Source organism: Erinaceus europaeus, chromosome 16, assembly GCF_950295315.1.
Source record: "Erinaceus europaeus chromosome 16, mEriEur2.1, whole genome shotgun sequence".
Taxonomy (NCBI): Eukaryota; Metazoa; Chordata; class Mammalia; order Eulipotyphla; family Erinaceidae; genus Erinaceus; species Erinaceus europaeus.
This window is the reverse complement of record NC_080177.1, coordinates 72,898,269-72,921,825: the sequence shown is the minus strand read 5'-3', so window position 1 is coordinate 72,921,825 and position 23,557 is coordinate 72,898,269. Positions and strand designations below refer to the sequence as shown.

Genomic DNA, 23,557 nt, shown 5'->3' with positions numbered 1-23,557 from the left:
TTAAGGTCTCTTTCTCTTAATTGCAATCAGGGTTATTGCTGGGGCTCACTGCCACCTGTCCTAGCAGACATTTTTCTTTCTTTTTTTTCTTTTTTCTTTTGTATTTATTTATTTTTATTTAATAGGACCGAGAGAAATTGAGATGGGAGGAGAGAGAGAGAGACCTGCAGACCTGCTTCACTTCTCCTGAAGTGTTCCCCTATAGATAAAGAGCAGGGATTTGAAACAGTCCTTGCACATGATAATATATGAACTCAATCAGGTGCACCACTACCCAGCCCCCAAGGATTCTATTAAATTATATATATATATCAAGAGAAGAAGTAGGGGGGTTGTTTGGTTTTGGCATAAATGGCTGTACTATCTCCCAGCAATTTTTATCTGATACATTTCAGTAGACTTCAACTTCAGTAGTTTTTTGTTTGTTTTTTTCTTTTTCAAATGCATTGCTGGTGCCAGTGAATGAATTAAAGGTCTTGTATATGGGCAGTACTGCTAAGTAACCTCAATTACTCTTTTTTTTTTTTTTTTTTTCCCTACCAGAGCACTGCTCAGCTCTGGCTTATGGTGGTACAGGGGATTGAACCTGGTCAGGTATATCCATTATGTCTCTGCGTATCCATAATGCTGTCTCCCCTGTCTTCACTGAACCAATTTTTAAATTCTATGCATTGAGAGAGAAAGTGACATGGAGAAGAGAAAGAGAGAGAGATGAAAGCACCTCTCCACCACCCAGAGCACTCATGTTGTTGCTACTCTTGGTGCTCGCCCTGTGGCACTGAGGTCCAGCGCAGGGCCACAGGCATGAAAAGGCAAGTGTTTAGTAACTGAGTTATCTCCAGGCCCCTATGAATAAAACTTGATTGCAACCAGTGGATGTGCTGGGGTGGCACAGTGAAACCTGGACTAAACTGCTACCTTTTTGGGGACAGGAATCTGATGTTGCTACATATTGAATTCTCTGGGTCTGCCTCTGTTCATTGAATTTATTAAATGATGACTTGAGTGGTCTGGGAGGTGGCACAGTGGATGGAGCACTTGACTCTCAAGCGTGAGGTCCTGAGTTCAAGCCCCGGCAGCACATGCACCAGAGTGATGTCTGGTTCTTTCTCTCTCTCCTCCTATCTTTCTCATCAATAAATAAAATCTTGTGCTCGCTTCAGCAGCACATATACTAAAAATAAATAAAATCTTTTTTAAAATAAATAAATAAATGATGACTTGAAATTAAGCAAAACAGACACAGAAACAACTTGAGCAAGTAGCATACAAGTTATGTGATGAGCCATATACATTCACATAGTCCAACAGTGGAGAATTTAAGTGTAGACGTTAACACGTTAATAATGTATTCTCAGCTGCCAGCTGAAGATGAAGTCTTACTACAGAAATTAAGAGAGGAATCCAGAGCTGTCTTTTTGCAACGGAAAAGCAGAGAATTGTTGGATAATGAAGAATTACAGGTAAGGAAGGAATAAAAGTTTGCTTTGGATATTGGTTGTTTCATCTTTGTGCTATTTAAGGTATTGAGGATGTCAGGGTACTTCTAGCTGCAAATGAGGGATGCTCAGGGTCTGGGACTGTGGTCCCCACCAGATTTAGCTACAGATCTTGTATGGACCCCATCTCCCAAGAAGACTTTTGTGTTTTGAAATTCCCTGGATGGTTCACTACTGTAGAATTAAATTGCAAGGGTTCAGATCTCAGTCCTGTTCTGGGATTTTGAGTGGACTTTACATTTCTGTGTTTCAGTTTTTGTCTGTAGTAGGGATGATAGTATCTACATCACACAGTTATATGAATTTAAATAAGTATATGAAAACAATAGATACTATATACTACTTAGTATTAGAGTATTAGAGTAGATACTTAGTAATTGCCATTGTTAGTGATCAAAGGATACTGGATTGGATCCGTCTTTATTAATTCTATTATCACACTGTCATTTTAATGGAAATAATGCACTTAACTAAGTTTTTCATTTTGACTCTTATTTATTTATATATATCTTCATTTCTGCACTTCTAAGAATTTATGGTTTTTGCTGGACAAGCATCAAACACCACCTATGATTGGAGAGGAAGCAATGATTAACTATGAAAGCTTTTTGAAGGTTGGTGAAAAAGCTGGACCAAAATGCAAGTAAGAATAATATAATCAGGGGCTGGAGATAGCTCACCTAAAGAGTGCACACCTTGCCATACAAGAGGGCCTGGGTTCAAGCCCCTGCCACCACAAGAAAGCATCATGGAGCGCCAGGGAAAGCAGAGATGATTTAGCAGTGCCGTGGTGTCTGCTTCTCCTCTTTCTCTTGCTTTCACTATCCTTTTCTCTCCAGCTGATATAAGGGCATGAGGCCCCGCACCAGGGAGGGGAAAAATAATATATACATATATATCAAGTATATTAAGCACTTTTTTTAACCAGAGCACTGCTCAGGTCTGGCTTATTGTGGTTCTGGGACTGACTTATGTTAAACATCTTTAATCCTCTGGGTGCAGAATACTCACCCCGTAGAGCACACACTTTGCTGTGTACACAGACCCAGGCTCGGGCAGCTGATAGCACATGGGGGCACCGTGCATGCTGTCAGAGGAGGCTGCATCAGCAGAGTGCTGTTATCTCTCCTCGTTCTTTATCCCTTTCTCTCCCTCTCTGTCTGAAGTAAAAAAGAAAAAAAAAAGTCAAAAGCAGTTGGGGTCCATGCTCCCAGAGGGCTAGAGAATGGGAAGGCTATCATGGGAGAGGGTGGGTTATGGGGATTGGGTGGTGGGAATTGTGTGGAGTTGTACCCCTCCTACCTTATGCTTTTGTTCACTAATCCTTTCTTAAATTAAAAATTTAAATAAAAAAAAAAAAAAAACAGCTAATAAAAATTTAAGTCTGATATGACAGTTTGAGACACTTTGAGTTACTGATGAAATTTAATATATTTGTAGTTAAAATTGCATTGGTATGATGTTATAAAAGAAATATTTTATTATGTTAGGCCTTCCTGATGACCATAAAATAAATGTAAAGATGTATGATGTGATATTTTAAAAAGTGAAACATGGACTCAACATGATGTATCTAAGCAAAGGACTCTGGGAAAGGAAGGCGGAGGTGGATAGGAGGAAGACTCTAGGGCCTATTATATAACGAAATTGTATATGCATATGTCAGTGATTGCACTGTAAAGCATTAACCCCTCAATTAAAAAAAAACGTATTGTTCTCACTTGCACTTGTTTTAATTTTATTTATTTATTTATTTATATTTTTAAAGATTTTAGTTATTTATGAGAAAGGTAGGAGGAGAGAGGAAGAACCAGACATCACTCTGGCACATGTGCTGCCGGGGGATCGAACTTGGGACCTCATGCTTGAGAGTCCAAAGCTTTACCACTGCGCCACCTCCCGGACCACTTATTTATTTATTTTAATGAGAGAGAGAAAGGCACAGACAGAAAGACTAGAGCACTGCTCAGCTCTGGCTAATGATGGTACTGGTGGTTGAACCTGGGACATTGGAGCCTCAGGTATGAAAGTCTTTTGCATAACCATTATGCTATCTCCCCAGCCCCAGTAACTTTTATTTTTATTATTATTATTTTGCCTTCAATCCATCTTTTTGGTTAAGTCCATCTGAACACTTAACAAATTTTGCAGCTTTTAAAATATTTATTTTTAATTTTTTTATTTGTGATTAGTACTAGGTTACAAGATTGTAAGATTACACACCACACCCACCACCAGAGTTCTGTATTCCTACCCTCTCATCTTTCAAAAATAACCACTAGAGTTCTCACAAGCCTTAAAAATAGTTTGCTTGCTTCTGTTTGTTTGTTTTTTTTTTCCAAGTTCATGTGTATGAGATCTCTAGATTCCACGTATGAGTGAAACCATCTGGTAGTTGTCTTTCACTAAACATCATTTCCAGTTCTATTTTGTCCCAAATGACACAATATCATCTTTTTTGATCACAGAGTAGTATTCCATGGACTATATATATATATGTATATATGTATATATGTATATATATTCCATAACCTTTTTATCCAGTCATCTGTTGGTGAGCTAATTTAGGCTGCTTCCACTCCTTGGCTATTGTGAGTAATGCAGCTATGAACATAGGGGTACATATAAATCCCTTTGAATTAGTTTCTGATTTTCCTTTGGATGAATGCCTAAGAGTGACATTGCCGTATCATGGGTGATTTCATTTTTATTTGTTTAAGGATTCTCCACCAGCAGTGGAGTAGAGTTCTTTTTCTCCACAACATCTCCAACACCTGTCATTTTCTGGTTTGTTGATGAAAGCCATTCTCTCAGGTGTGAGGTGGAATCTCAGTGTAGTTTTAATTTGCATTTCTCTAATGAAAAGTGAAGTAGAGCATTTATTTTTTTTGATTATTTATTTTCCCTTTTGTTGCCCTTGTTTTTTTATTGTTGTAGTTATTGTGATTGATGTCGTTGTTAGATAGGACAGAGAGAGAGAGAGAGAGAGAGGAGGGGAAGACAGGAGGGGGAGAGAAAGATAGACACCTGCAGACTTGCTTCACCAACTGTGAAGCGAGTCCTCTGCAGGTGGGGAGCGGGGGCTCGAACTGGGATCTTTACACTGGTCCTTGCACTTCACGCCACGTGCACTTAACCCACTGTACTGCTGCCCAACTCCCAAAGTGGAGCATTTCTTCATGTGTCTGTGGTTCATGTGTATCTCTTAATTAGAAAACTGTCTTTAAAGGGTAACTTAATCTTTTTTTCCTTTCCCTAGGCAATTTTTTACAGCAAAAGTTTTTGCTAAACTCCTTCATACAGATTCTTATGGAAGAGTTTCCATCATGCAGTTCTTTAATTATGTCATGAGAAAAGGTAATTTTGTTTTTATTATGCTCAAGCTCCTCCAGTTGGGGAATCAGCTAGATTTTGGGTCTGTGTCTACATGGTATTCCTGCAGCGTGAAACAACTATCACAGTAGATTTGAATAGTAGAATGTGTTGCCTTTTGATCAAGATTTCTATTCCTATTATTAAGATTCTCTCCTGATGCAGAGTGCTGGCCTGGTGTAGTGGCTCTGCATATGGGTTCTGAGGCAGAGAGAGCTTCAGGTTCAAACCCTGTTCTCACCAGAAGCCAGTGGTTCACCCCTCAAAGAAACTAGAGCTGAGACTGTCTAGCATAAATTTGGGGCTTTAAAATAAGATAAAATCATTGTGTGTCCTGAAGATGCTAGCTATATCAAAACTGAAACAGGTATTTTAATACATGGTGATTTGAAGTTATTTTAATTCATAGGTAATTTTATTTCATCAACATATTACAGACTGACTTGCCTGAGAAGATAGTTGCAAACTCACAACTGTAGAATCTGACTTTAGTAGTTTTTATTAAACTACTTGGTATTATTATGATTGCTATAAGTTCCATAATGATTTATGAGCTCTTATGTGTGCCATCTCTACCTAATATATTTGGTTGCTGTATTTCACCTCAGTAGAATAAAAGGAGCTTTATTTAAGGTATAGTAGAAAACTAATAATGTCCCAGTTTGGTAGATCACCAGCTTGAGTAGGTAAAAAAAATAATCCTCAAGTCCATTGATTTTTATCCTCCTTTTGAATGTGGTAGAATTATTGACATCTGCCATTAATTTTATGGAATATTTCTTTTGAAAAATTTTAAAGATTTTTCTCAATTCAACATTAAGCTGGGGAGACAGCATAATGATTATGCAAAAGGCTTTCATGCCTGAGGCTCCAAAGCGCTAGATTCGATCTCCAGCACCACCATAAACCAAATCTGAGCAGTGCTCTGGTAGCGCTCTGTGTGTATCTTTCTCTGTGTGTCTCTGTCATTAAAAATAAATAAATATCTATTTTTAATAGTTAAATTTTGCTGTTGTTGCCACCAGGGTTATAACTGAAGTTCAGTGCCAGCACTATGAATCCACTCCTCCCTATGACCATTTTTCCCATTTTGTTTTTGTTTTTCCTATTTTATTTAATAAGACAGACATTGAGAAGGGGGGAGGAGAGAGAATGATACACCTATAGACCTGCTTCCTTCTCGTGAAGGTGGGGAGTAGAGACTCAAACTTGGGTCCTTGTGCTTAGTAATGTGTGTGTTCAACCACATGTGCCACCACTGGGCCCCCCAAGCTATTTATTTTAATGAGAAAGAACATAGCACTGCTCATCTCTAACTTAGGGTGGTGCCAAAGATTGAACATTAGACTTCATGCCTCAGGTAGAAAAATCTGGTGCTCTGCTGTTGTGCTGTCTTCCTGGCTGTTTGGGGCATTTGGGAGAGCTCATAAATTGTATGTTAATAAGAAATAATATTGTTACTAGACTGTCTTATCCTTCAAACCTAACCTAGCTCTTTATCTCCTGTTCATATGATAAGGGATGGATCTTAATAATTAAGTCTCATTTTCTCATTATTCCAAGTTTGGCTTCATCAAACAAGAATAGGACTCAGTTTATATGATGTTGCTGGACAAGGGTATCTTCGGGAATCTGTAAGTATTAACCTACTTCAGTATACATTATAGATACCAAAATGTTAACACGGAATGATTTCAGGCCTTTAGTTAAGTGGTAAGAGCAAGATACAGATTTTGGATGATACACTGATACATAGGTGGATTCTGACTTGTCTGTGTTTCAGCTATCCTTGGAAACATACATCAGAATTTGTTAACATAGGTTATGTTTGGAGAGAGGAAGTAAGTGAGAGATTTTTCAGTGAAAAAAAATTGTTTTTGTTCCTTTTGAATTTGGAACCATGTATTGCCTTTTCAAAAATATGTTAAAATCTGACACAAGGACGAGTGAAAAGCCCACTTAAATAGTGTGCTGCTTTGCCATGTGCACAACCCAAGGCTCAAACCAGACCCCACTGAACAGGAAGCTTCAGTGCTGTGTTTTCTCTCTCTCTGCTTCTGCCTCTATCTAAAAAAATTAAAATACGGGGGAGAGGGTCAGGCGTGTAACACACATGTAACAATGGTTGAGAACCCAGATTCCCCCAGTCTGCACCTACATGAGGGAAGTTTCACGAGTGGTAAAGCAGTGTTGTCTCTTTGTCTCTCCCTGTCTATCTCCTGCCTCCCTCTCAATTTCTCTGTCAGTGTTCAAAATTAATAAAATAAAAAATAAGTAAAATACTAAACATGGTTAAAACAACTTTTGCCACTGATGGGTCTATTTATTTCATATTTAATATAGTATTGATGTGGGGCTGGGCGGTGGTACACCGGGGTAAGCGCACATAGTACAAAGTATAAGGACCTGTGCAAGCAAGGATCCCAGTTCAAGTCCCAAGCTCCCCACCTGCAGGTGGGTCGCTTCACAAGTGACAAAGCAAGTCTATAAGTGTCTCTCTCCCTCTTTGTCTCCCCTCCCCTCTCAATTTCTCTCTTGTCTTATCAGAGAAAAAATAAAAAAGGCCTCCAGGAGCAGTGGATTCATAGTGCAGGCACTGAACCCCAGTGATAACCCTGGAGGCAAAAATAAACAAGAAAATAAATAGTATTGGTGCTGAATACTTTTTTTTAGGACTAAAATGAATCAAGATCTGATATTTAACACTTTAAAGTTTTGGTTTTTTTTTCCTTCCAGGATTTAGAAAACTACATATTGGAACTTATACCTACTTTGCCACAATTAGATGGGCTGGAAAAATCTTTTTACTCCTTTTATGTTTGTACAGCTGTTAGGAAATTCTTCTTCTTTCTAGACCCTCTAAGAACAGGTAAAAGAAACTCTTACATTAGTTATTATGAGACTTTCATGTCTAAATCAATAGTCAAGATCTTGAAAATGTCAGTTACTATTTTCCCAACTTGTCATTGGCATTGATAAAGAGCTTTTAATTATTTAATTGTACTCACTATAGACATCTGTGTGACATCTGTCTATATCTCCTAGCCTCCAAGTTTCTTTTCTTTCTGAAATGGAGTATGAATTATGAATATGGCTCCTTCCAGATTTTGTTTTTTATTTTGTCTGGTTTTTTACCAGAACACTGCTCAGCTAAGGCTTATAGTGGTGTGGGGGATTGAACCTAGAAGCCTCAGACATGAGAGTTTCTTTGCATAACCATCATGCTATCTTCCCAGCCCAGGACCTTTCAGTTCTAAAGAGCCATTCTGATATAATTTGCTATCTCTGCTATGTAATATATTGGAGAAGTATTCTTTTTTGATGAAAAATATGAATGAGGAAATAGAAGAACCATTTAGTCCTGATGTAGTTTTCTCCTTGTCAAGTTAAATGTCCACTATGAGCGGCAGACTGGCAAATCTAGCCTCATTAACAGGATATGTTATCAACTACTGATATTTTGACCTACTAATTCAGATACTTGCGGCTGGGGGAGAGGGACAAGGCCAAATCAAAGTGCTTCCTCCTCTCCCTATCCTGGAAAATCTGGCTCTGAGTCTTTCAAAAAGTACATGATAGTTGTCAATCTTTTCAACATTCAAAATTGTCAAATTTTTCAACATTTCATTTGAGAGACAAATCTTTCCCCTTAAATTTTTTTTTAATTTCTTAAAAAATCATCTTTATTTGTAGGATAGAGACAGCCAGAAATCGAGAGGGAAGGGTGTGATAGAGAGGGAGTGAGACAGAGAGACATCTGCAGCCCTGCTTCACCACTCGCAAAGCTTTCCCCCTGCAGGTGGGGACCGGGGGCTCGAACCTGGGTCCTTGCGCATTGTAATACGTGCACTCAACCAGGTGCGCCACCACCCAACCCCTTTAAATTTCAAAACAATAACAGTTGTTGACTTGATTACATACTGTGCTTAATTAAGCATTTTACCTGGATTCTGGAAAGAGCTTGGAACCTTAAAAATAGCCAGTGTGTTATTGTTTTCCTAAAACGAATAGTTTTATATAATTGAATTCTTATTTTTGCAATGAAATTAAGAAAAAAAATTTTTTTTTAGGGAAGATAAAAATTCAAGATATTTTAGCCTGCAGTTTCCTAGATGATTTGTTGGAGGTAAGTGTTTTTAAACTACTTAACTATATCACTTTATAATTGCTATATTTTAACTTTGTCTTGATTTTTTTAGTTAAGGGATGAGGAACTATCCAAGGAGAGTCAAGAAACAAACTGGTTTTCTGCTCCTTCTGCCCTAAGGGTTTATGGTATGTTTTTATCAAAATGTTGAAACGAATTCCCCATTCTTCAATTAACTAGTAGTCAAAGGCTAGTTTTATACACAGACTAATTTATTTACTCAAGATCAGAGTATATTGATTACCTTAAGGTATTTAAAAATTTTTAAATACCAGATGATCTCAGTCATACATAGGATATAAAGAAACAAAGCAGGGAACAGATAAAACCAATTTAAAAAGAAAAGCAAAAACCCTTGGCTCAAACTACACAACTGAAGTTGCAGGCAGAGGATAGGGTGCTGGGCTGGGGTGGAGGGGGGGGGATAATAAGGAAAACAAAGGGCTGGAGAAGAGTAGATGGCAGAGGGATTTCAGCGCTCTGGGGGTGGGTATTTTGTAAAAACTTTTGAAAAAACTGAAAATATACACAACAATGTAAGTCAATGTTAGAAGAAGGAAAAAAAAAAAACCTTAAAAATAGTATTCTAGGTGGGCTGGGGAGATAGTATAATGGTTATGTAAAAAGACTCACGTGTCTGAGGCACCAAACGGTCCCAGAATCAAACCCCAGAACCACCACGAACCAAAATTGAGCAGCATGCTGGTAAAAAATAGTGTTCTGGGGAGCTGAGCAGTGGTGCAGCAGGTTAAATGCACGTGGCACAAAGCGCACAGACCGGCATCAGGATCCTGGTTTGAGCCCCTGGCTCCCCACCTGCAGGGGAGTCGCTTCACAGGCGGTGAAGCAGGTCTGCGGGTGTCTGTCCTTCTCTCCCCCTCTCTGTCTTCCCCTCCTCTCTCCATTCTCTCTGTCCTATCCAACAACAATGACAGCAGTAGCAACAACAAAGATAACAAAGGCAACAAAAGGGGAAAAAATTACAACCTAGTGTTCTGGGCCCTGGACGAGAGCTCATTCAGTGCAGCACACACACACACACACACACACACGCTGTCATGCACAAGGCTGGGGGTCCAGCTCCGGTACCGTGCGGGAGCAGCTTGCACAGTAGCGGAGAAACTGTCTGTCCTTCCTCTTCTCAATAACCAGCCAGAGAACACCACTCAGCAGCGATGTTGCATATATACAAAAGCCCTAGGTTCATCCCTGGCACCACAGTTAAAAAATTAATGTTCTTGATGAATAAAATGCTTTTTTAAATACCAGTGGTTTTGTTTTATACTTTATCTTTTTAAAATATTTTTATTTTAGTTATTGGATAGAAACAGAGAAATTAAGAGGGCAGAGGGAAAAGAGAGAGACAGAGAGACACCTGCAGCCCTGCTTCACCACTTGTAAAGCTCTCACCCTACAGGTGGGGACCAGGGACTTAAACCTAGGACTGGGAGTTGGGCGGTAGTGCAGCAGGTTAAGCGCACGTGGCAAAAAGCGCAAGGACCGGCCTAAGGATCCCGGTTTAAGCCCCCGGCTCCCCACCTGTAGGGGAGTTGCTTCACAGGTGGTGAAGCAGGTCTGCAGGTATCTTTCTCTCCCCCTCTGTCTTCCCCTCCTCTCTCCATTTCTCTCTGTCCTATCCAACAACGACATCAATAACAATAATAACTACAACAATAAATCACTAAGGGCAACAAAAGGGAATAAATAAGTATTTTTTAAAAAAAAATACTAAAAGTATTAACCAATTTGAAAAGAACTTTTCGTTAATTTTTTTTATCTCTTAATTAGACTTCTATTTTGGTCTTAAGTGTGTTTTTATCATCTTTCTTCCCAAGGCCAATATTTGAACCTTGATAAGGATCACAATGGCATGCTCAGTAAAGAAGAACTCTCCCGCTATGGAACTGCAACCATGACCAATGTCTTCTTAGACCGTGTTTTCCAAGAGTGTCTCACCTATGATGGAGAAATGGTAGTAGTTGATATTTCTCATGAGCTTTAAAAATTTAGGCTCAGGACTGGGCAATGGCATACCCAGTTGAGCATAAATGTTATTATGTACAGGGTCCCGGGTTCAAGTCTCCCTTCCCCAGCTGCAGGAGGAAAGCTTCATGAATCGTGAAGCAGTGTCTTTGTCCTTTTTTTATTATTATTTTTTTATTTATTCCCTTTTGTTGCCCTTGGTATATTATTAAATGTTGTTATTGATGTCATTGTTGGATAGGACAGAGAGAAATGGAGAAATGGGGAAGATAGAGAGGGGGAGAGAAAGATAGACACCTGCAGACCTACTTCACCTCCTGTGAAGCGACTCCCCTGCAGGTGGGGAGCCGGGGGCTCGAACCGGGATCCTTGGGCTTTGCACCACCTGCACTTAACCCTCTGTGCTACCGCCTGACTCCCTACAGAATTATTTTTATGCCACTGTGTAACAGAGTAAAAAGCATGAACTAATAGAATTGAGATTTTAAGCCTTTACTCTTAAGGTAAATTTGCATACAGATATTATTCCACTTACAGGCTCAAGGCAAATAAAAAAATAGTATTTTCTTAATTTCATTGTTAGTGTACCTATTGTAAATGAGTATGGACTAATGAAAAAGAAACATGAAAAATTGGCAAATCCGATGGACTATTTTCATATCCATGGTTCATTCAGTAAATTATCAAGTCAAATAGGGCAGCGTAGTGGCACACAAGGTAGTATGCACATGAAGTCAAGCCCCTGTCCTCACCTGTGAGGGACAAGTACACACACCCCTGAGTGCTCGTCCACCAGGCCATAGACTTCACCTGTGTTGTGCTTGGTGCTGTCATGTGGCACTAAATATCAAACAAACTGAAATGAAGATACACACTTAGTGACAGTCTGTGATAGCTTAGTCATTGTCCATTTCAGAAAATTATGGTTTGATACAGAAAATGTCTCATAAGAAAATAAGCTGTCTCCCCAGAACTGTTTTTGTATACATTAGTGGAACTAAAACTAACGTTAAATAAACAAATGGACTTCTCATTTCATTTTTTTTTTCAATTGCCACCTTTGCAGAATAACTTCAAATTGGATAATCATGTCAGAAAAAGACTCCACTGAAGCCTCTAGTAAATGTCATTTCTTTTTTGTAGGATTATAAAACCTACCTGGACTTTGTTCTTGCGTTAGAAAACCGAAAAGAACCTGCAGCTCTGCAATATATCTTCAAATTGCTTGATATTGAGAACAAAGGCTATCTGAATGTTTTTTCTCTTAATTATTTCTTTAGGGTAAGTCTCATTTTTGTCAATGGTTTATTATTCTTAAAGATAAGTCATGTCATTTGGAATTGAATCAGTGACAATTTTATTTAACATGTTTAACAGGAACTCTTATGACACATTTTAGAAGGAAATCAAGGTAGATAGCATAATGGTTATGCAGACAGACTCTTATGCTTGAGGCTCCATAGTCCCAAATTCAATCCCCTGCACCACTATAAGCCAGAGCTGATCAGTGCTCTGGTAAAATAATAATAACAACAACAATAAAAAATAAACATTTTAGGGAGAAAAAAAAAGAAGGAAATCAAATCTGATTCAGTTTTTTGTTGTGTTTGTTTAATCATTGACAGGGTTTGCTGCTCTGGGCTTGTTGTTGTTGTTGAAGTAGAAATATAGAGGGCGAGGTTAAGCGCACGTGGTGCAAAGTGCAAGGACCAGCGCAAGGATCCTGGTTTGAGCCCCCAGCTCCCCACCTGCAGGAGAGTTTGCTTCATAGGTGGTGAAGCAGGTCTGCAGGTGTCTATCTTTCTCTCCTCTTCTCTGTCTTTCCCTCCTCTCTCCCATTCTCTCTGTCCTATCCAACAACAACATCAATAATAACTACAACAATAAAACAACAAGGGCAACAAAAGGGAATAAATAAATATTTTTTTAAAAGAAGAAGAAATAGAGGGAGAGAGGGAAAGATAATACAGTACCAAAGTATCCCCTAGTGTTGTGGGACTGGGCTCTACTTCTGGTAGAATTTTTTTTTCTTAATATTAGATTGTGAGACACACCACTCCACCACTCATAAAACTTTCTCATGGGGGCTGGGCGGTAGTGCAATAGGTTAAGTGCACATGGCTTGAAGCACAAGGACCCCCCCCCCCCCCAGTTTGAATTCCTGGCTCCCCACCTGCAGGGGAGTCGCTTCACAAGCGGTGAAGCATATCTGCAGGTGTCTATCTTTCCCCCTCTGTCTTCCCCTCCTCTCGATGTCTCTCTGTCCTATCCAACAACATCAGCAATAACAATAATAATAGCAACAACGATAAACAACAAGGGCAACAATAGGGAAAAAATAGCCTCCAGGAGCAGTGGATTCATAGTGCAGGCACCGAGCCCCATTAATAACCCTGGAAGGGGAAAAAAAAAAACTTTCTCATGCAGGTCGTTCCATGAGGTAACCAGGGACTCAAACCCAGGTCCTCACTATACTAAGGTATGTGCTTTACTGAGTGAACCATCCCCTGGCCCCCATGTTATTTATCTTAATGAGAAAGGGTAAATCAAAGCCGATTGGATTAGATGTAGAACAGTTTAAATGAAAGACATGTCAGGAACTATACACTATGTACACTAGTGTACAAATATGTAGATATAAATACCCATGAGAACTTGTGTTCTTCGTAATCAAAAACTAGCCAGCAAAATCCTATGGAAAATTTAGAAACATAGTCCATTTCCACAAAAGGTTGGCCGACTTTGGTAGTTATAGATTTTTAGTTGCTGTGCTATTTGCTTTACTGTGCATAAAATTCTAGGTTCAAATCCCAGCACAAGAGAAAGTACCATAAATTGTATTAGAAAGCGCCACTGAGGATAAAACAGTGTTGTGCTATCTTTTCCCTTTCTGTTTAATCCCTTGTCTCTCTCTCTCAAAAAGTGGGTGGGAGGTGATTCCCTCTCCCTCTAAATAGCTAAAAAATTAGACCCAGTAGGCACTTAAGCTGTATGACACCCAAGCTCATTCATTCCCTGGTACCACATAAAAATTAAGTTGCATAATTTCTCAGTTTTTATAATATATGTTATAATTTCATATCAAATTTCCTAAATGGCCTTCCATTGTGATTTTTAAAGTAGTGTAATGACTGCAAGTATTAGAAGAGTAAGTTACAATCCTTGTGCATTAAAAAAAAAAAACTACGTAGACTGAAATCAGTGGCTAACAGAATATATAATAACCCAGCATAGTTACACTCCCAGTTGGAGCAAACCTGGTAAGTAAAAATTTATCTAGAGCAAGGGGAAAGCTTTGCGAGTGGTGAAGCAAAGCTACAGGTGTCTCTCTCTCTCCCTTCCTGTCAACCCCCTTCCCTTTCAATTTCTGGCTCTCTATTCAGTAAATAAAGATAAAAAATTTAAATCTTTAAAAATTTATCTAATGTGGGAGTCGGGCAGTAGCACAGCAAGTTAAGCGCACATGGCACAAAGCGCAAGCACCAGCTTTAAGTATCCGGGTTCAAGCCCCAGGCTCCCCACTTGCAGGGGAGTCATTTCACAAACGGTGAGGCAGGTCTGCAGGTGTCTATCTTTCTCTCCCCCTCTGTCTTCCTCTCCTCTCTCCATTTCTCTCTGTCCTATCCAACAACAATAATAACTACAACATTAAAACAAGAAGGGCAACAAGGAATAAATTTAAAAATTAATGTTCGGAAGCAATTACAGAAGCCAGACCACCCACCTTCTGCACCCCATAATGACCCTGGGTCCATACTCGCAGAGGGATAAAGAATAGGAAAGCTATCAGGGGAGGGGATGGGATCCGGTGTTCTGGTGGTGGGAGGTTTCTACCCCTCTTATCCTATGGTTTTTGTCAGTGTTTCCTTTTTTTTTTTTTTTTAATATTTACTTTCCCTTTTGTTGTGCTTTTATTGTTGTTGTAGTTATTGTTGTTATTGATGTCTTTGTTGTTGGATAGGACAAAGAGAAATGGAGATAGGAAGGGAAGATAGAGAGGGGGAGAGAAAGACAGACACCTGCAGACTTGCTTCACCACCTGTGAAGCGACGCCCCTGCAGGTGGGGAGCCTGGGGCTCGAACTGGGATCCTTACGCTGGTCCTTGCGCTTTGTGTCATATGCGCTTAACCCCCTACTCTACCACCCGACTCCCAGTGTTTCCTTCTTATAATTTTTTTTTTTTGCCTCCAGGGTTATTGCTGGGGTTCAGTGCTTGCACCATGAATCCGCTGCTTCTGGAGGCCATTTTCCCCCCTTTTGTCACCCTTGTTGTGGTTATTATTGTTGTTGATGTCGTTCGTTGTTGGATAGGACAGAGAAAAAAGGAGAGAGGAGGGGAAGACAGAGGGGGAGAGAAAGACAGAGACACCTGCAGACCTGCTTCATAGCCTGTGAAGCGACGCTCCTGCATGTGGGGAGCTGGGGCTCAAACAGGGATTCTTCTGCCGGTCCTTGCACTTTGCTCTAAGTGCACTTAATCCGCTGCGCCACCGCCCGACCCCCAAATCAAAAATTTTTTTTTAATTATCTAGAGGAAAACAAAATAAGTATATCTTTTGGAAATGAAACACTCAGCACTTTTTCATGAAAGATCTATAATCTGAAGGGAGAGATAACATAATAAGTAAAAAAAAACAACTTTTATGTCTGAGACTCCAAAGTCCCAGGTTCAATTTCTCACACCTTTAGAAGTCATAGCTGAGCAGTGATCCAGTAATAATAAAAAAAAAAAAAAGTAAGTTTTTTTATTAAGGTAATATTTAGGGCTGAGGAGATGCTGTGATGGTAATGCGAAAGAACTTTCATGCCTGAGGCTATGGTCCTAGGTTCAATCCTCAGCACTGCCATAAACCAGAGCTGAGTAATGTCTTTCTATATCTGTCTCTCTGTATTTCAATTTCATTAGTAAATAAATATCTTTTAATGAACAATAAAATATCTATTTTTTAATTTTTGTCTAAAAAATATCTAATGGGGCTAGCTGATGAAGTACCTAATAAAGTACATGTGGTACAGTGTGCAAGGACCGGGCTTCAAACTTCTGATCCCCACCTGCAAGGGGAAAGCTTCACAAGTGTTGAAGCAATGTTACAAGTGTCTCACTTTCTTTCTAGCTCTCCATCTACCCCTTTCTTCTTGTCTCTGTATCCTAAATAAATACTGAAAGAAAATATTTGATGCATGTCTTTTGTTTTTTGTTTTAATGCAGTGCCACTGTGCTTTACAAGCGTGACACTACTAGGTGGTATTCCTGACCCTCTATTTATTTTTTTTTAATGAGAGAGATACAAAAAGACCAGAGCACTGCTCAGCTCTGGCTTATGGTGGAGCTAGGGATTGAACTGGGACATCAGAGCCTCAGGCATGAGAGTCTTTTGCATAACCATTAATCTGTTTTCTCTGTTTTTTTTTTATAATATTTATTTATTCCGTTTTGTTGTTTTTATTGTTGTAGCTATTATTGATGTCATCATTGTTGGATAGGACAGAGAGAAATGGAGAGAGGAGGGGAAGACAGAGAAGAAGAGAGAAAGATAGACACCTGCAAACCTGCTTCACCACCTGTGAAGCTACTTCCCTGCAGGTGGGGAGCCCAATCCCATTAAGGTCATTTTTTACTAAGAATTTTAAACTTCACAGTGACTGGCTCTCAACTAAAATACTTTTAAAAAATAGTTTATTTATTTATTAATGAGAAAGATAGGAGGAGAGAAAGAACCAGATATCATTCTGGTACGTGTGCTGCAGTGATTGAACTCAGGTCCTCATGCTTGAGAGTCTAGTGTTTTATCCATTGAGCTATCTCCTGGACCACTCAACTAAAATATTTACTAGTACAGTGTTTTTTGTTAAACTTTATAGAGAAGAATTTGAAGGAAACTTACCTCCATTTTTCTCTGTTAAATAGCAGGTACTGTGGATAGTAGGCAGGTGGTTCCCATTTATTCATAGGAGAAAAACTTCTAAGATGTATCAGGTTTCATCTGAAATTGAATACCATTCCTATATAGTAGTCATCTGTAATCTTGCAAAATTTTTTTACCTAAAATTTGCCATAGCTAAGACATAAAGTCTAGAGATGCCTGTGTTCAGCTTAGAAGCAATTACAGAAGCCAGACCTTCCACCTTCTGCACCCCATAATAACACTGGGTCCATGCTCCCAGAGGGATTAAGAATAGGAAAGCTTTCAAAGGAGGGGGTAGGATATGGATCTATGGTGGTGGGAATTAGTGGAATTGAACCCTTCTTATAGATATGGTCTTGTCAATATTTTTTATTTTATAAATAAATTAATAATTTTTAAAAGTCTAGAGAGGTTGGTGGTTACACTGACCCATTATCAAGGTTTTGCTGACCAGATGTGAGCAAGGTCAATAAAGTTGCGAGTATTGGAAAGAGTAGTTCAAATGATGAGACTTGTCTTCTGACAGCAAAGGAAGTAAGACTATGGGACCCAGGGTGTGGACAGCAGGGTGGCTCTTGTACTTTTGTTTAACTTAAAAGATTTCTATTAAAAACAGGCCATACAAGAACTAATGAAAATACATGGACAAGATCCTGTTTCATTTCAAGACGTCAAGGTACCTTTTTCCTTTACTTAACACCAGATATAGTACTACATTATTTCAATTTAGTCTACTGCTTCAAGAGGTTTGCTTGCTTTGATTATTTAAGGAGACATCAATCTTACAATGAGAACGCTACCACTCTTTGAAAAGCATGCTGCAAAAAAAGAAAGAGAAAAGAAAGCATGCTGCTACTTAGCATTTTTGTAATCAGAATTTCAACTGCTATGGAATGCACTTAGTATCCAGGAATTATTCAGGCTCAGGTGACTAACAAAATCAAATAACTCATCTAATAATAATCAGTTATAAAAATCAGAGATATTTTGATTTAATATAAATGAGACAAAATTGCAACTATATGGTAGGCAATTTGAAAACTAATTTTAAACTACCACCAAACTAGAAAAAAAAAGTTTCACAAACACAGTTTCATTCATTCATTTGCCTCAATTGTTCTTTTAAAAATGAAATTTAAGGTGGGGGTAGATAGCATAATGATTATGCAAAGAGACTCATGCCTGAGACTCTGAAATCCCAGGTTCAATCCCTCACAACACCATAGCCAGAGCTGAGCAGTGCTCTGGTGTTTGTGTCTTTCTCTGCATTTCTCTCAAAAATAAAATAAATGAAATATTTTTTAAAATGTAATCTTTTTTAAAAATTTTTTTGTTAATATTTCTTTTTGTTGCCCTTGTTATTATTAATGTCATTGTTGTTGGATAGGACAGAGAGAAATGGAGAGAGGAGAGGAAGACAGAGAGGGGGAGAGATAGACAGGCACCTGCAGACCTGCTTCTCCCCTGCAGGTGGGGAGCCGGGGATCAAACCGGGATCATTACACCAGTCCTTGCGCTTTGCGCCACCTGCGCTTAACCCACTGCACTACCGCCCGGCTCCCGTAATATCTTTTTTAAAAAAATGAAATTTATATCCTTGTAGAAAAAGTGCACTGACTCCTTGTATTTATATAAATACACTTAATAATGCAGAAAAGTAAGTTTTAGCACAAAATTAATAATGTCATTCTGGATGACTAGTGTGTAGTACAGAATAATTTACAAATTTAATGTTATTCTGAATAACTAGCTCTTTAATATGGAACTCCCCCATCCACTCACCCATCCTAGGTCCAGAGTAAAAGTCTATATCCAATAGTGAAAATGAACCTTTGTCATTAGCTTAGCTCTGATACATTTAAGTGTTTACCTTGAATTCAGTTTGCACTTAAGACCTCTCTTAACCACCAATTAGAAAGCAGCAGGAGATGCTAAGGAGTTAATATTTATTCAAAGAACACTGTTTATTATTCTGTCACTAATTAGCTGGATTAACTCTGAGTTTAAATTTAATCTTTTAATATTTTTATTAATTTACTGAATAATAGAGAAATTGAGGAGATGGGAAGAGATACCCACAAGACTGCTACACCACTTTTATTATTATTATTATTTATTATTATTATTATTATTGAATAGATACAGAGAAGTATGATGATGATAAAAAGGGAAAAAGAGAAACATCCACCACACTGCTTCACTGCTTTGAAGCTGTAAATTCATCTATAAGATATGGGTAGCTATCATACACCTAAAGGATCTTTCAATAAAGTTGTGATTATAGGGCCTGGGAGACAGCTCACCTGTAGAGTTTGTTTTCCTGTGCCTGACGCGCTGGGTTTTAGGAAGCACTACATGAAGCCCCATGAATCGCAGAATGGTGCTATGGTGTCTTTCCTCTCTACCTTTCCCTTTGTTCTCTCAAAAAATAAAGAATAGGACCTGGGAAACAGTGCAGTGGTAGTACACCAGAACTGTATGCCTCAGAGGTCCCAGGTCAGTCCCAGGCACCAGCGTATGGCAGAGCTTTATTCTTTCTGCTTATCTCTCAAGAAAATAAAACTTGTGGTCCAAGAGGTGGAACACTGGATGAAGCACTGGACTCTTTTTTTTTTTAATTTTTTTTATTTATTTATTTTTTATTGGGGAATTAATGTTTTACATTCAACAGTAAGTACAATAGTTTGTACATATATAATATTCCCCAGTTTTCCATATAACAATACAACCCCCACTAGGTCCTCTGAATCCTTCTTGGACCTGTATTCTCACCACCTACCCATCCCAGAGTCTTTTACTTTGGTGCGATATGCCAATTCCAGTTCAGGTTCTACTTGTGTTTTCTTTCTGATCTTGTTTTTCAACTTCGGCCTGAGAGTGAGATCATCCCATATTCATCCTTCTGTTTCTGACTTATTTCACTCAACATGATTTTTTCAAGGTCCATCCAAGATCGGCTGAAAACGGTGAAGTCGCCATTTTTTATAGCTGAGTAGTATTCCATTGTGTATATATATACCACAACTTGCTCAGCCACTCATCTGTTGTTGGACACCTGGGTTGCTTCCAGGTTTTGGCTATTACAAATTGTGCTGCCAAGAACATATGTGTACACAGATCTTTTTGGATGGATATGTTGGATTCTTTAGGATATATCCCCAGGAGAGGAATTGCAGGATCATAGGGTAGGTCCATGTCTAGCCTTCGGAGAATTCTCCAGACTGTTCTCCACAGAGTTTGGACCAATTTACATTCCCAGCAGCAGTGTAGGAGGGTTCCTTTGACCCCCACACCCTCTCCAGCATTTGCTGCTGTTACCTTTTCTAATGAATGACATTCTCATAGGAGTGAAGTGGTATCTCGTTGTTGTCTTTATTTGCATTTCTCTGACAATCAGAGACTTGGAGCATTTTTTCATGTGTTTCTCTGCCTTTTGCATCTCTTCTGTGGTGAATATTCTGTCCAAGTCCTCCCCCCATTTTTGGATGGGGTTATTAGTTGTCTTGTTGAGTTTGGCGAGCTCTTTATATATGTTGGTTATTAAACTCTTGTCTGATGTATGGCATGTAAAGATCTTCTCCCATTCTGTGAGGGGTCTCTTGATTTGGGTAGTGGTTTCTTTTGCTGTGCAAAAGCTTTTTAATTTGATGTAGTCCCATAGGTTTATACTTGCCTTAGTCTTCCTTGTAATTGGATTTGTTTCATTGAAGATGTCTTTAAAGTTTATGCAGAAAAGAGTTCTGCCAATATTTTCTTCTAAGTATCTGATAGTTTGTGGTCTAACATCCAAGTCCTTGATCCACTTGGAATTTACTTTTGTATTTGGTGAAATACAGTGGTTCATTCTTCTGCATGTTTCAACCCATTGTTTCCAACACCATTTGTTGAAGAGACTCTGCTTTCCCCATGTAGTCTGGGCCCCTTTGTCAAAGATTAGATGTCCATAGGTGTGGGGGCTCACTTCTGGGCTCTCAATTCTATTCCACTGGTCAGTGTGTCTGTTCATGTTCCAGTACCAAGCAGTTTTGATGACAACGGCCCTATAATACAATTTGAGATCTGGGAGTGTGATGCCTCCGGTTCTGTTCTTTTTTCTCAAGATTGTTTTGGCAATTCTAGGTCTTTTCTGGTTCCAGATAAACATTTGTAGCATTTGTTCTATTCTCCTAAAAAATGTGCTTGGAATTTTGATGGGGATAGCATTAAATTTGTAGATGACTCTGGGTAGTATATTCATTTTGATGATGTTAATTCTTCCTACCCATGAACATGGAATATCTTTCCACTTCTTTGTGTCTTTTTCAATTTCCTTGAGTAGTGACTCATTATTTTCAGTATACAAGTCTTTCACTTCTTTGGTTAGGGTTACTCCTAGATATTTTATTGTTTTTGTTGCTATAGTAAAAGGAATTGATTTCTGGATTTCAATTTCTTCTAGCTTAGTGTTTGCATAGAGGAATGCCACTGACTTTTGAATGTAAATTTTGTAGCCTGGCACCTTACTGTATTTCCTGATGATTTCCAAAAGTTTCTTGCTGGATTCCTTAGGTTTTTCTGTGTATACTATCATATCATCTGCAAATAAGGAGAGTTTGACTTCTTCTCTTCCAATCTGTATCCCTTTAATTCCTTGCTCCTGCCTGATTGCTATGGCAAGAACTTCCAACACTATGTTGAATAGTAATGGTGATAGTGGGCAGCCCTGTCTAGTACCTGATCTGAGTGGAAATGCTTCCAGTTTTTCACCATTGAGTATGATGTTGGCTGTAGGTTTGCTATATAAAGACTCCACTATCTTCAGGAACTTTCCATCTATTCCCATTTTTTGTAGTGTTTTGATCATAAAGGGATGTTGGATTTTGTCAAAGGCTTTCTCTGCATCTATTGATATGATCATGTGGTTTTTGGTCTTGCTTTTGTTGATATGGTGGATCACATTGATTGATTTATGTATATTAAACCAACCTTGCATGCCTGGGATAAACCCCACTTGGTCATGATGAGCAATCTTTTTGATATACTGCTGTATTCGGTTGGCTAGAATTTTGTTCAGTATTTTAGCATCTATATTCATCAGAGATATTGGTCTGTAGTTTTCTTTTTTGGTTGTGTCCCTGTCTGCTTTTGGTATCAAAGTGATGTTGGCTTCATAGAAGCTGGCAGGGAGTATTCCAGTGTCTTCAGTCTTCTGGAAAACTTTTAAAAGTAGAGGTATTAGTTCTTCTTTGAAGGTTTTGTAGAATTCATTTGTAAAACCATCTGGTCCAGGACTTTTATTTTTGGGGAGGTTTTTGATAACTGTTTCAATTTCATTGGCTGTGATGGGCCTGTTCATGTTATCCACTTCCTCTTTACTTAGTTTTGGAAGTTGGTAGGTATCTAGGAAATCATCCATTTCTTCCAGGTTTTCTAGCTTGGTGGCATATACTTGTTCATAGTAGCCTCGCATGATATGTTTAATTTCTGCGGTGTCTGTTGTGATATCTCCTCTTTCATTTACTATCCGATTTATTTGGGTCTTCTCCCTTTTTTGTTTTGTGAGTCTGGCTAAAGGTTTGTCAATTTTGTTTACTCTTTCGAAGAACCAACATTTACTTTCATTGATCTTTTGTATGGTTTTCTTATTCTCAATGTTATTTATTTCTGCCCTAACTTTAGTGATTTCTGTCCTTCTGGTTGCTTTAGGGTTCCTTTGTTGTTGTTCTTCTAGGTCGTTAAGATGTGCGATCAGGCTGTTTATTTGTGCTTTTTCTTGTTTCCTAATGTGTGCTTGTATAGCTATGAACTTCCCTCTCAGTACTGCCTTAGCTGTGTCCCAAATATTTTGATAGCTTGTGTCTTCATTTTCATTGAAGTCTCGAAACATTATGATTTCTTCCTTGATTTCCTCTTTGACCCAGAAGTTAAGAAGTGCATTGTTGAGCTTCCACATTTTGGGACTGTTACTAATCTTTTGTTGATTGTTAAGTGTTAGTTTAATTCCACTGTGGTCTGAGAAGATGCTTGGGATGATTTCAATGCTCTTGAATTGGCTGATGCTGTCTTTGTGGCCTAACATATGGTCTATTCTTGAGAATGATCCATGTGGATTTGAGTAGAATGTGTATTCCAGTTTCTTGGGATGAATGACTTTGAAAATGTCCAATAGTTCTAGTTTATCTATCTCTTCATTTAGCTCCCTTATGTCTTTATTGATTTTCTGCCTGGATGATCTGTCAAGTTGAGAGAGTGGGGTGTTGAAGTCCCCTACTATGACTGTGTTGCTGTTAATATATTGCTGTAGCTATTTCAGTAGAAGTTTGATGTATTTAGATGGCTTCTCATTGGGTGCATAGATGTTAATAATTGTTAAGTCCTCTTGATTGACTGATCCTCTGAGCATTAAGTAGTGTCCATTCCTATCTTTTTTAATCTTATCTATTTTAAAGTCTATCATGTCAGATATGAGAATAGCTGTTCCTGCCCTTTTTTGTGGGCCATTGGCTTGAATGATAGTTTTCCATCCTTTCACTTTAAGTCTGTTTTTGTCTTGTTGAGTTAGGTGGGTTTCCTGTAGACAACATATTGTTGGGTTGTATTTTCTGATCCATCTTCCTACTCTGTGTCTTTTAATAGGTGAATTCAGGCCATTGACATTTATTGATATCAA

The 23,557-nt window shown here is 38.6% G+C and overlaps 1 protein-coding gene across 3 annotated transcripts in view; it reads left to right on the top strand.

Moving 5' to 3' along the window:
- PPP2R3C (protein phosphatase 2 regulatory subunit B''gamma) overlaps positions 1-23,557 on the top strand; it is a 30,552-nt gene that overhangs the window by 3,618 nt on the left and 3,377 nt on the right. For all 3 annotated transcript variants that reach the window (XM_060175426.1, XM_060175425.1, XM_007530238.3), the window contains exons 3-12: positions 1,359-1,463; positions 2,030-2,142; positions 4,759-4,856; positions 6,435-6,505; positions 7,608-7,740; positions 8,942-8,997; positions 9,071-9,146; positions 10,854-10,990; positions 12,145-12,282; positions 17,525-17,584. In XM_060175426.1, the coding sequence (XP_060031409.1) occupies positions 1,359-1,463; positions 2,030-2,142; positions 4,759-4,856; positions 6,435-6,505; positions 7,608-7,740; positions 8,942-8,997; positions 9,071-9,146; positions 10,854-10,990; positions 12,145-12,282; positions 17,525-17,584 (987 nt within the window). The remainder of the gene's footprint in view (positions 1-1,358; positions 1,464-2,029; positions 2,143-4,758; positions 4,857-6,434; positions 6,506-7,607; positions 7,741-8,941; positions 8,998-9,070; positions 9,147-10,853; positions 10,991-12,144; positions 12,283-17,524; positions 17,585-23,557) is intronic.